General features: G+C 45.5%; 1 protein-coding gene across 1 annotated transcript; it reads right to left on the reverse strand.

Moving 5' to 3' along the window:
- Positions 1-481: 481 nt before the first annotated feature.
- Positions 482-11,489, reverse strand: LOC119934674 (keratin, type I cytoskeletal 12-like). Its single transcript, XM_038754239.1, has 10 exons — positions 11,476-11,489; positions 11,158-11,218; positions 10,499-10,642; positions 9,387-9,469; positions 6,165-6,321; positions 3,764-3,925; positions 3,527-3,652; positions 2,501-2,721; positions 1,187-1,257; positions 482-579 (listed from the first exon to the last, which is right to left on the reverse strand). Exons 1-10 carry the CDS (start codon positions 11,487-11,489, stop codon positions 482-484), a joined length of 1,137 nt encoding a protein of 378 aa, XP_038610167.1.
- Between the last annotated feature and the right edge of the window lie 2,253 nt (positions 11,490-13,742).

The raw sequence follows: 13,742 nt of genomic DNA on the forward strand, positions 1-13,742 counted from the left end.
TTCACAGTATAAGTAAGAGGGAGAACAGGTATGGAATCTCCATTTTACAGATGGGGAAACTGAAGTACAGATAAATTAAGTGACTTGCCCAAGGACATATGGCAGGGAAGTGGCAGAGCCGGGATAAGAAACCAGGTCTTCTGACTCCTAGGCCCTCGCTTTTCCCACACAGTCAGACAAAAAGACCACCTGCAGCCCAAGAGCAGCATCTGCCCATCACTGATGTCCACATGGTCACAAAGTCTGCCAGCAGAGCATTTATTGATTCACAGATCAAAGGGAAATAAAAGACAATAGTTGCGGTTTTTCCCAAATGGCCCCTGAAAAGCGAACTGAAACCTCTGAGAGATCAGAAATTAAAAAGGAAGAATTCTAGTCAACTTATCACCCCTGCTTCATAATCAAGGAGTGAATGAGAAAATAGCGTATCTTGCGAACTGCTCCTCCAGAGTTGAAGATTAGCCTTGTTCCAACAGGATTCTTAGATTTGTTCCTCAACTTCTTGCATCTGGGATGAAACTACTTTACCATCCACAGTGTCTTCCACAATTGTTTTGATTTTTCTGGTTTTGTTGGAGTCTAAAGGTGAAATAGCAAAAAAAAAAAAGAGTTCTAAAGAAGGTACTCTTTAAAGGGTTAGGGTTAAAGTACTAATGGCTGGCTTCATTAGAGTGTAAGTATCCTATGAACAGGGAACAGTGCTTTGTGTTACTTTCACATTTCCCAAGTGATGTATTATTGCACTCAGTTGGCTATTAATAAATACTATTACTACAACTCAAGCTTTCCAAGTAGGCTGACCGATTCTGGTGAATTCAGGCCTGAAATTTATAACCCAAGCTCACATTGCTTTCCACGTGTAAGGGGAAAACAGTCTTCCCAACAAACACATGGCTGAATGCAGTACCATGTGTGCTTGCCTGGGATGAAATGGTGTGTTTAAACATTAAGATGTAAGTAAAAAAGGGAAAATCAGACATTTTTTGGTCAGAAAGACCCTTGACAGAGTCCCAGTCGAAGATGAGCTGAAGTTCACAGTGCAGGTTGGAAAACTGAACGGTCCAGTGATGAGGATAAGGGCCAAAGAGGGTCTTGTTTTTCTGTTGTTCACCTTCCAGACCCGAATCTGTCTTCGTGCCCACAGAGATCGGATGGAAAGGAAAGGCAGTTCGAGGATCCGACTCACCTTTGGAAGAATCAAGGGACTGAGCCGGGGAAACTGAGCCTTCTGGGGGCAAGGTTTCATCCAAAGAGTCTCTGGGAAGGAAACAAAGAGGTTCTTGTCAGCTGGAGCTTTCTAGGATCAGGGAGCCAGTGGGAAAATGCTCCACTTGGAGGGGTAGTGTGGCCTTGTGGAAAGAGCATGGGCCTAGGTGTCAGAGGACCTGAGTTCTAATCCTGACTCTTCCACTTGTCTGCTGTGTTCCTTGGACTAGTCACTTCCCTTCTCTCTGCCTCACTTTCCCCACTGGGAAATTGGGAATCAATACCTGGTCTTCCTCCTCTTTAGACTGTGAGCTTTATGTAGAACAGGGACAGGGTTGATCTGATTATCTTGATTCTATCCCAGCACTTAAAAAAGTGCTACACAACTAGTAAGGGCTTAGGAAATATCATGATTATCAATATTAATTCTTAAAAGTAGAGAAAAATGTAATGTCCAGAAAAAAAATCATTAGCTCCCTTGGCCAGTATGTAATAATAATAATAATAATGGAATTAATTAAGCGCTTATTATGTGCAAGGCACTGTTCTAAGCACTGGGGAGGTTACAAGGTGATCAGAATGTCCCACAGGGGGCTCTCAGTCTTAATCCCCATTTTACAGATGAGGTAACTGAGGCACAGAAAAGTTAAGTGACTTGCCCAAAGTCACACAGCTGACAATTGGCAGAGCCAGAATTTGAGCCTGTGACCTCTGACTCCAAAGCCCGGGCTCTTTCCACTGAGTCATGTTGCTTCGCTCGTGGGTTCAAATCCCGGCTCTGCCAGTTGTCAGCTGTGTGACTTTGGGCAAGTCACTTAACTTCTCTATGCCTCAGTTACCTCAACTGTAAAATGGGGATCAAGACTGTGAGCTCCACGTGGGACAACCTGATCACCTTGTATCCTCCCCAGCACTTAGAACAGTGCTTTGCACATAGTAAGCGCTTAACAAATACCATTATTATTATTATTATTATTATTATTATTATTATTATTATTGTCTCAGTAAAGAGAGCCTCCCAGCCCCCTAGGTATAAATGACTGAATGACCAGTCAGTGACTTGTGTCTAAGGTAGCACAGTACAGTGAGGAGACCCCATTTTCCCTCCCTCCCCCTCCATCAAGTTCAGGAGGCATTGACTCCAGGGTCCAATTCAGCTCTGGCCCCAGTCAGAGGTGCGTGTGCGGAGGAGATTTAAGGCATAGAAGGATTTTTCAGCTTCACTCACTTCCCTGCCCCCATATTCATGCCACTTCAGGAAGATGCTTATGAAAGCATCCGTAATCTTAATTACCCGGCCAGTTCCCCCTCCAGCAGGTGGAAATAGGTCTGTATCTCCGTCTCCAGCCTGGCCTTGATGTTGAGCAGTTGCTGATACTCTGAATTCTGGCACTCCATGTCTGCTCGGACTTGGCTGAGCTGGGCCTCCACGTTGCCAATCTGGCATTGCATCTGGGACAGCTGGGAGCAATAGCCTCCCTCGGTTTCTGCCAAAGTGTCTTCGAGGGATTTTTTCTAGGAATTGGTGGATAATTATATTATAGACTCAGGGAGGCAGTGGGTCATCATCATCATTATCACTAACAGCAAATACTGAACATCTTCTACGTAAGGAGCATGGGAGAGAAGAAGTCATCAAGGTTAGAGAAGGGAGAATTAGGGTGTTGGATAGTTTGCCCTGGGATACTGGGGAGAGTCAGGGACGGGGGTGGTGGATGGTCCATTTTGGGTTACTGGGGAGATTCAAGGATGGAAAGAGGAGAGTTAGAGTGTTGGATGGTCCATTCTGGGCCACTACGGAGAATTGGGGGTGGAGAGTGGAGAATTAAGGGTATTAGAGAGGCCTTGTTGGGTTACTGGAGAGAGTCAGGGATGGAGAGCAGGGAGTTAGGGGTGTTGGATGGTCCAACTGTTACCATGAAGTTGGATGTCCAGGAGGACAACCCACACATGATTTGACTAAAAGTCTCTTGCCACTGTCAGAGTCCTGGGATGGATGGACTGAGCATTTCCCAGCAACATTACTCTTCATCTTATATTCTTACAAGGGAAACCTCTGGTTACAAAGTATTTCTTTCTGGGCAAATTTCTGTTTGATAGGTAGGGTAGAGAGAATCTCTGGGCTGCTTAAAGGAGTTTCCCGTCAGGAGTCCAGAGTAATGGTTTTCTCATGTAAAATTGCTGTGGGCAGGGAATGTGTCTGTTGCTGTGTTGTACTCTCCCAAGTGGTTAGTACAGTGTTTTGCACACAGTAAGCGCTCAGTAAATACGACTGAATGAATGAAAGTTACAGGGAGAAGCGGCCTCCCCAGCTTCTCACAATGGCCAGCTGAGACTGGAGGTCGATCTCCAGGTTCTGTAAAGTCCGCCGCAGATCCGTGACCTCGCTCCGGCTTGACTGGAGTTGTTCGCTGTGGGTGCTGATCTCTTTCTTCAGGTCTCCACTCTGCAATACCCAAGGAGAGAAAGCACACACTGTGGTGTGGTGTCTTTGGCCCCTGCACTCGGATCTGGGGAGGGTTGAAGTTCATTCAGTAAGGCAGATGGCTCTGTTTACCTTTTCGATGAACCAAGCTTCAGCCTCTTTACGGTTCTGCTCAGCAATCGCTTCGTACTGGCCCCTCATATCATTCAGGAGCTTGGTGAGGTCAATCCCGGGAGCAGCGTCCATCTCCACATTGACCTGGCCAGGGCCTTCAGTTTGGAAACTAGGGAGCTCCTGGAGAGAGTGAATCATATGAGTGATTTTCCTTGGGGATCAAGAAATTGTTTTTTGTCCCTCAGATTCCTCTGTAGTCACCTTTCCCATTCCTGCCCTGTTTCTCTGAGTGTGGACTTGGTGACCACAATCAGTCAATCAATTAATACTATTTATTGAGTATCTACAGTGTGCAGAGCATTGCAATCTTGGGAGAGCACGGTAGAACCAGTCAGCATGAACCCTGCCCTCAAGAAGCTTATACTTTAATGAGAAAGATATTAAAACAATTTAAGGTAGGATGAAGAGGAAAAGGGAATATGGAGATGAATGAGTGCTTAAGAATTAGGGTTTGTAAGCTGATATATATAGATGTGCACCAGGTGTTTTGGGTTTTTTTTTTTAATGGTATTCATTAAGAACGGAGTATGTGCCAGACACGGTACTAAATACTGGGATAGATACAAGATAATTAGGTTGGACATAGTCCCTGTCCCACTTATCCCACACAGTGCTCAGTGTGGGCAGGGAATGTGTCTGTTTATTGTTATATTGTACTCCCCAAAGCACTTAGTACCATGCCTTGCACACAGTAAGCACTCAATAAATGCAATTAAATGGATAATCCCCATTTTACAGATGAGGTAACTGAGTCACAGAGAAGTGAAGTGACTTGCCCAAGGTCACACAGCAGACAAATGGCAGAGCTGGAATTAAAAGCCAAATCCTCTTACTTCCAGGCCCAGGCTATTTAATAATAATGATAATATTAATAATAATGGCATTTGTTAAGCTCTTACTATGTGCTAAGCACTGTTCTAAGTGCTGGAGGAGATACAAGGTAATCAGGTTGTCCCAGATAGGGTTCACAGTCTTAATCCCCATTTTCCAGATGAGGTAACTGAGGCCCAGAGAAGTGAAGTGACTTGCCCAAAGTCACACAGCTGACAAGTGGCGGAGCCAAGATTAGAGCCCACGACCTCTGACTCCTGAGCCCGTGCTCTTTCCTCTAAGCCACACTGCTTCTTTTGTTTTGAGTATTTAAGTGAGGAGCAGCATGGCCTAATGTAAAGAGCACGGGCACTCAGAGGACATGGGTTTTAATCCCGGCTCCGCCACATGCCTGTTTTGTTACCTTGTGCAAGTCAATTCATTCTCTGAGCCTCAGTTACCTCATTTGTAAAATGGGGAAACCTGTTCCCCCTCCAATTTATCTGATTTTAGATCGGGATTAAGACTGCGAGCCCCAAGTGGGACATGGATTGGGTCCAATCTGATTAGCCTGTATCTACCCCAGCACTTAGTTCAATGCTGGGCACATAGTAAGCCCTGAACAAACACCATAAAACATGAACATGTTAAAGACTGAAAGGAAAGACTCCATAGGCTTTCAAATGATGAGTTCATTCATTCAGTTCGATCACATTTATTGAGCACTTACTTATAATGGCATTTATTAAGCGCTTACTATGTGCAAAGCACTGTTCTAAGCTCTGGGGAGGTTACAAAGTGATCAGGTTGTCCCACGGGGGGCTCACAGTCTTAATCCCCATTTTACAGATGAGGGAACTGAGGCACAGAGAAGTTAAGTGACTTGCCCTAAGTCACACAGCTGACAATTGGCGGAACCGAGATTTGAACCCATGACCTCTGACTCCAAAGCCCGTGCTCTTTCCATTGATTGAGCCACGCTGCTTCTCTGTGTGCAGAGCACTGTGCTAAGCGCTTGGGAAGTACAATTCAGCAACAAATAGAGACAATCCCTGCTCACAATGGGCTCACAGTCTACTCCCCTGTCTAGAAGACCCGGCTTGCCAAGTTTGCACTAAGGGCCAAGAGTTTAGTGCAGTGTTCTGCACACGACAAGCACTCAGTAGCCCCTTCCTTCCTCTCCCCCTCGTCCCCCTCTCCATCCCCCCCATCTTACCTCCTTCCCCTTCCCCACAGCACCTGTATATACGTATATATGTTTGTACATAATTATTACTCTATTTATTTATTTATTTTACTTGTACATATCTCTTCTATTTATTTTATTTTGTTAGTATGTTTGGTTTTGTCTCCCCCTTTTAGACTGTGAGCCCACTGTTGGGTAGGGACTGTCTCTATATATTGCCAATTTGTACTTCCCAAGCGCCTAGTACAGTGCTCTGCACACAGTAAGCACTCAATAAATACGATTGATGATGATGATGATGATGATGATGATGATTGATTGATGAACCTCAGGGATAAACTAAATGTGTAGAAATTCTCTCACCTCCTCATGGTTCTTCCTGAGGTAGATCAGCTCTTCATTCAGGCTCTCAATCTGCATCTCCAGGTCGGCCCGAGCCAGGGTCAGCTCGTCCAGGACATGGCGCAGCCCGTTGATGTCGGCTTCCACGCTCTGACGCAGGGCCAGCTCGCTCTCGTACCTGAAAGGAAAAGTGAATGAATGAATGAATGGTGGTATTTGTTAAGCACTTATTATTTGTAAGCACTATTCTAAGCATTGGGGTAGATACAGGCTAATCAGGTCGGACACAGTTCCTGTCGCACATGGGCTCACGGTCATAATCCCCATTTCACAGATGGGGTAACTGAGTCACAGAGAAGTGAAGTGACTTCCCCAAGGTCACACAGCAGACAAGTGGAGGAGTCGTGGCTTAATCTAAAGAGCATGGGCTTGGGAGTCAGAGGACATGGGTTCTAATCCTAATCCCACCACTTATCTGCTGTGTGACCTTGGGCAAATCACTTAACTTCCCTGTGCCTCAGTTACCTCATCTGTAAAACGGGGATTAAGACTGTGAGCCCCACGTGGGACAACCTGATTACCTTGTATTTATCCCAGCGCTTAGAACTGCTCGGCACAGAGTAAGTGCTAAACAAATACCATAATTATTATTACTATTATTAATCCAGGTCTTTCTGATTCTCAGGCCCATGCTCAATCCACTAGTTCTCCCATGTGATTGGTGGCAATCAGCTGTTTATGTCAGCTTCTCTACTGACCAGCATCTCCACTGACCACTGTTTCTTTGGTCCCAATGTCACAAATGCCATGTTTCATTCTGAGCAGGCCAATTCCCTGAAGATACTCCCATTTCATTTGCAGGTGCAGGAGGGATATCGAAGCCCGTAAGTTTAGACCTTCATTTATTCTTTCAGTCAGTCATATTTATTGAGCCCTTTTTGCATAGCACGGGACTAAGCACTTGCAAGAGTACAAAGATCAGAGTCCTAGGGCAGGCTCTAGTTGCATTTGAAAAATTTCACTTTCTAAACCATTATATTATCTGGTGTTTCACTGTACAGTTGTGCTTTCAGTCTGAGATCTTTAGGCAATTTTAGAGCAAAGATCTCAGCTGCTTCCTGTTCTCCCTCGGGGATGTAGAATAACTAGCTCTTGAATCCCAAGAAAAGTGAACCAGCAGAAGCAGCTTAGTGGTTTAGTGGGTAAATCATGAGCCTGGGAATCAGAAGGTCATGGATTCTAATCCCAAATCGGCCACTTATCTATAGTGTGACCTTGGGCAAGTCACTTTACTTCTCTGGCCCTCAGTTACTTCATCTGTAAAATGAGACTCTGAGCCCCATGTGGGATAGGGACTGTGTCCAACCAGATTTGCTTGTATCAACCCTGGCTCTTAGTACAGTGTCTGGCACATAGTAAGTGCTTAACAAATGCCAGTATTATTATTGTTAAGGCCTTGGACTGAGTGTCTAAGTACCATCTCCCCTGCCCCCAGAGTCAAATACAGAAAACAAAATGATGGCATTTATTAAGTGCTTGCTATGTGCAAAGCACTATTCTAAGTGCTGGGGAGGTTACAAGGCCATGTGGGGCTCACAGTCTTAATCCCCATTTTGCAGATGAGGTAAGTGAGGCACAGAGAAGTGAAATGACTTGCCCAAAGTCACACAGCTGACAGTTGGTAGAGCCATGATTCAAACCCATGACCTCTGACTCCAAAGCCCATGCTCTTTCCACTGAGCCACACTGCTTCTCCTAATAATAATGATGGCATTTATTAAGCACTTACTATGTGCACAGCAGTGTTCTAAGCGCTGGGAAGGATACAAGGTAATCAGGTTGTCCCACGGGGGGCTCACAGTCTTCATCTCCATTTTACAGATGAGGGAACTGAGGCACAGAGAAGTTAAGTGACTTGCCCAAAGTCACACAGCTGACAATTGGCGGAGTAGGGATTTGAACCCATGACCTCTGACTCCAAAGCCCATGCCCTTTTCCACTGAGCCACGCTGCTTCTCCTCCTCCATCCCAGTTCTTACTGAATTTCCTTCCAGATCTTCCCATAGACTCTTTCTTACACCAACTCTTGTATTTTCAGTGCTCTTCCAAGTCTCAAAATGCTTGCCAGCTTCTTCCCTGGGAGAAGCTGGGGGGTGGGGGAAAGACCAGGATGGAGATGGCTCGAACACACACTGCTCAATGAATCAACATTTACTGTGTACTGTATTCAGAATACTGTAGTAAACCCTGGGAGCATACAGGGGAATTAGCATTCATGATCTTTGCCATTATAGAGATTACAGTCTTCTAAGGAGACAGATGCTTAAATCAGTTACAGATAGGATGAAGTAATAATGTGAATAAGAACCGTACAGACTACTGGAGGATGTTATGAACCCAAGTTCTTAGATGGTAGGGAAGGACTCAATTGCCTTTTGTGGGATAGTAGAGATTGATGAGGGAATGAGCTGTGATTTCAGAAGGGTTCTGAAGTTGGGGAGAACAGTGGTCTATTGGATATGGAGGCTGAGGGAACTCCAGGCCATGGGGAAGAAGAGAGCAAAAACGAAGAAGAACGAAGCTCAGTGAAAGCTTGGCTTGTGGGGGCCAAGAGTGCAAGCAGGAAGGTAGAGGAAGACAAGAGGATGTGTTGGGAGAGAGATGGTTGAGCCAGTGGCCCGGTTTCTGCTTGATGCAGAAAGGAATGGGCAATTATTGAAGGTTTGAGTATCAGGAAAACCTTTTCAGAACAACGCTGTAGTAAAATGATTCAGGCAGCAGAGTGATATATGGACTAGAGAGGGGAGAGGCTGGAGGGAGGAAGGTCAGAGAGGAGGCTGAAGCAGAGTCAAGCTGGGATTCATTCATTCATTCAGTCGTATTTATTGAGCGATTACTGTGTGCAGAGCACTGTACTAAGCTCTTGGGAAGTACAAGTTGGCAATATCCAACAACATTGGGTATTATAAGGGGTGGGTCCAGAGTGGTGGCACTTTGGATGGAGAAGTGACAGGGCCTGGAAATGTTGTGGAGGAAAAATGACAGGATTTGGCAACAGACTAAATGTAGGAGTTCAAAGGGAAGGCGGAATTAGGGGTAATGCCTAGCTTACGGCCCTGAGCGGTGGATTGAGAAAGTTAGGTTGGGGGGGTGGTTTGATGAGGAAGATAAGCAATTCAGCTTTGGATATGTTGAGTTTGAGGTGCCCAAGAACCCCCATGCTGAAGAGGCAGGACTACTCACTTCAGTCTGAAGTCATCGGCTGCTAGCTGGGCATTGTCAATCTGCAGGACCATCTGGGCGTTCTTGATGGTAGCTGAAATGATCTAGAAAATGGAGCAGTGCAGAGTCATTCTGCAGCTCAGGTTGCAAGACGTTGTCCAAACGAAGTGCTAGCATGCAAACAATGTACAAGCGGTCTTAACATCTCAATCAATATTAACCAATCAATCAGTGGAAAGAGCTCGGGAGTCAGGGGTCATAGGTTCAAATCCCGGCTCTGCCAATTGTCGGCTGTGTGACTTTGGGCAAGTCACTTAAGTTCTCTGGGCCTCAGTTCCCTCATTTGTAAAATGGAGATTAAGACTGTGAGCCCCCCATGGGACAACCTGATCACCTTGTTACCTCCCCAGCACTTAGAACAGTGCTTTGCACATAGTTAAATGGTTAATAAATAATAATAATGATGGCATTTATTAAGCCATCATTAAGGCTGTTCTAAGGGCTTGGGAAAGTACAATACAACATAATTCCCGGCCCATAATGAGTTTACAGTCTAGAGGGGGAGACAGACGTTAATATTAATGAAGGCAGTTAAGGCATTCTTGTGCAAATGGAGTTTGAAAACTGAGACAGAGACAGTTCTGTTTCAAGTGCAGAATAGTGAATATGCAGTTTGATTTCATGAGAATCAATTTCAGCCGCTTATCTACCAATGGTAACAAGGGCTTGCTGTATGCAGAGCAAAGCGCTGAGGAAAGTACAATACAAGAGAGTAGGTAGAGGCAATCCCTGCCCACAAAGAGCTTACAGTCTACAAGTAGAGACAACTACCAAAATAAATTATGGTTAAGGAAAATAGTGGAGTGTAAAGATAGTTACATCTTTGCACACATTACTTTCCATCACCCCAGAGTTTCCCCACTGGCTTTATTGAGAACAAGTGATAATCTACACAGTTAGAACAAGCCACAAGTATAGTCTGAATGAAATATTTTCAAAGCAGTCTATCGGGGTAGAATGCTAAAACAAGATGCTTTAAGCTTACAAAATTCATTCACGTCAAATTGCAGGTAGAGATTACTTGTGGGGGCACCCAGGTAAGGCAGTGACATCAAATCGCACAGTATTCATACCTTATTCCGAAGTTCTTCGATTGTCGGGTTGTATTTAGTGAAATCACTGCCCGTCCCCAAGGCAATAGCTCCAGGGCCTTGGGCTTCGTACCAGTCTCGGATTTTCCCCTCCAGCTCTGTGTTGGCCTCCTCCAGTGCCTGAACCTTGGCCAGGTAAGAAGCCAACCGGTCATTTAGGTTCTGCATGGTTTCCTTCTCCGATCCAGAAAGAAGACCCCCGTTGCTGCCTCCCAGGACATCTCCTGATCCACCTCCCAATCCCCTAAAACCACCCCCTAGTCCTCCACCAAAACCATAACCAAGTCCTCCACCAAAGCCACTGCCCAGGCCTCCACCAAAACCACCCCCCATTCCTGCTCCAAAACCCCCACCCAAGCTGCCACCACAGCTAGAACTGGAATTGAACAGAGAAGCCATGCTAAAACCTCCACCTGAGCTCCCACCACATCCCAAAGAACTGCCTCCAAAACCCCCTCTCCCACTGGCTGTAGAAATTCTGACAGAACCACCACCCACTCCACCGCGGGGGGAAACCCGCTGGCAGATGCCGAAACTGTGTTTCGAGAGAGATGTCATTTTTAGCCAACGATGCCCTCCCTGAAGCGATCAGCAATATGATGGTTCGAAGAAGGATCCTGGTGGGCTTACCCTTTATATACCTGGGGAAGTGGGTGTCTTCCTTGGCATGTCCATACCTTCTCATCACCGAATGCCCTTTCTCTGCAAGCTCAGCGTCTTTTGGGCTGAATTTGATGGTTTCTCCCAATATGAAATGTTCACTGGGGTAGAAGCAAGGGTGCCCCTGGGGGTTGAATGCACAAATTAGAGATTTGGGTGGAGTAGAGCTAAGCTGTCGTGATGAATTTTATCTTCCACGGAGCAAAGAAAAATGGGTTCATTCCCAGGACCTCTCTCTTTTCCCTCACAGTTGATTTCACTTCTCCCCTCCCTCCATTCCAGGTTTGGGTGGATAGAACCTTCTTTGTAGCATCCCACCCTCTTGTGCTCTTCCTCTTTGGACATTTGTTTTTGGGATGATTAATGCATTAGTGGAGGGAGAGGAAGTGGGGCTGGCTTCAGGGCTCAGTTTTTCCCGTTGGTTGTTGAGATCACTCCTGCAGAAATCAGCGTGGCCTAGAGGATAAATGCATGGAGCTGAGAGCCAGAGGATCTGGGTTCTAATACCGGCTCGGCCACTTGCGTGCTGTGTGACTTTGGACGAATCACTTAACAAATCACCTCCCCTCGCCCCTGCCGAGGGGCTCAATGTTCGGAGTCGTTCTTCAAATGGTGACCCTTGGTGCTGCCTCTGGAATGGCTAGTCTATCTTTAAAATAAGATTGAAACTGTGGAGTCACGGAGAGCCCTTCTTTGGGCCAGAGAAAAAGAAAACGGGGATTAAGTACTTGTTCTCCCTCCAGCTTTCACTCTGATCCCCTTGTAGGTTAGGGACTGCATTTGATCTGACTGTATTGTATATACTCCAGCACTTAGCAAGTGCTTGGCACAGAGTAAGAAATTGCAAAATAACAATAATAATAATACAATAACAATAGATGAAATTATTGTTATTATTATTATTATGTAAGGAACAGAGCCATTATGATGTCCAGCATCATCATCATGGATTAGGGAAACAGCGTAGCTCAATGGAAAGAGCTTGAGCATGGGAGTCAGAAGTCATGGGTTCACATCCTGGCTCCACCAATTGTCAGCTGTGTGACTTTGGACAAGTCACTCAACTTCTCTGTGCCTCAGTTACCTCATCTGTAAAATGGGAATGAAGACTGTGAGCCCCACGTGGGACAACCTGATCACCTTGTATCCCCCCAGTGTTTAGAACAGTGCTTTGCACATAGTAAGCGCTTAATAAATGTCATTATTATTATTATTATTAGAAGGGGAGACAGACAAAATAAATAAATAATATTACAATATATACATACCTGCTGTGGGGCTGGGAGGGGGGTATAGTAATAACAATAATAATAATAATGGTATTTGTTAAGTGTTTACTATGTGCAAAGCACTGTTCTAAGTGCTGGGGAGGTTACAAGGTGATCAGGTTGTCTCACAGGGGGCTCACAGTTTTAATCCCCATTTTCCAGATGAAGTAACTGAGGCACAGAGAAGTGAAGTGACTTGCCCAAAATCACACAGCTGAAAAGTGGCAGAGCCAGGATTTGAACCCATGCCCTCTGACTCCAAAGTCTGGGCTCTTTCCACTGAGTCACACGGCTTCTCAATGATAAATGAGATGGGATGAATAAAGGGAGCAAGTCAAGGCAGAAGGAAGTGGGAGAAGAGGAGAGGAGAGCTTAAACAGGGAAGGCCTCTTGAGGAAGATGTGCCTTCAATATGACTTTGAAGGTAGGGAGAGTTAGTGGACCTGTTCCCCACCCATAATGAGTCTAGAGGGGAATACAGACATTAATATAAATGAATAATTTAGAATATATAATTTAAAGATATGTACATGACTCTTGTGGGGTTTGGGTGGGGAGAATATCAAATATCCAAAGGTCACAGATTGAAGTGCACAGATGATGCAGAAAGGAAAGTGGGCTGGGAAAAAAGGGCTTCATTGGGAAAGACCTATTGGAAGAGATGTGACCTTAACGATGCTCTGAAGGCAGAGAGAGGGGTTGTCTGGCATATATGGAGGGGGAGGGAGTTCTGGGCAGGGGTGGGAGGTGGGAAATCGGTCTGTGGTGAGACAGACGAGATCGGGGGACAGTGAGTAAAGTGGTGCTAAAGAAATGGATTGTGTAGGTTGGGTTGTGGTAGCAGATTAGTGAGGTGAAGTAGAATGGGGCAAGCTGATTGAATGCTTTAAAACTGATTGCAAAGAATTGTGGTTTGATGCAGAGGTGGATAATGATGGTATTTTTTAAGTGCTTACTAGGTGCAAAGCACTATTCTAAGCTCTGGGGGTGGATACAAGATGATCAGGTTGTCCCACGTAGGGCTCACCATCTTAATCCCCATTTGACAGATGAGGTAACTGAGGCACAGAGAAGTTAAGTGATTTGCCCAAAGTCACACAGCTGACAAGTGGCGGGGCTGGGATGAGAACCCACGACCTCTGACTCCCAAACCCGGGCTCTTTCCGCTGAGCTGAGGAGGGGGGAGACATGGACTGAACATTTTTGTTGAAAAATGATCCACGCAGCAGAGTGAAGTACGGACTGGAGTGGGGAGAGATAGGAGGTTGGGAGGTTAGCAAGGAGGGAAAGGCAGTAGT

This window comes from Tachyglossus aculeatus, chromosome 11 (assembly GCF_015852505.1).
Source record: "Tachyglossus aculeatus isolate mTacAcu1 chromosome 11, mTacAcu1.pri, whole genome shotgun sequence".
Classification (NCBI taxonomy): Eukaryota; Metazoa; Chordata; class Mammalia; order Monotremata; family Tachyglossidae; genus Tachyglossus; species Tachyglossus aculeatus.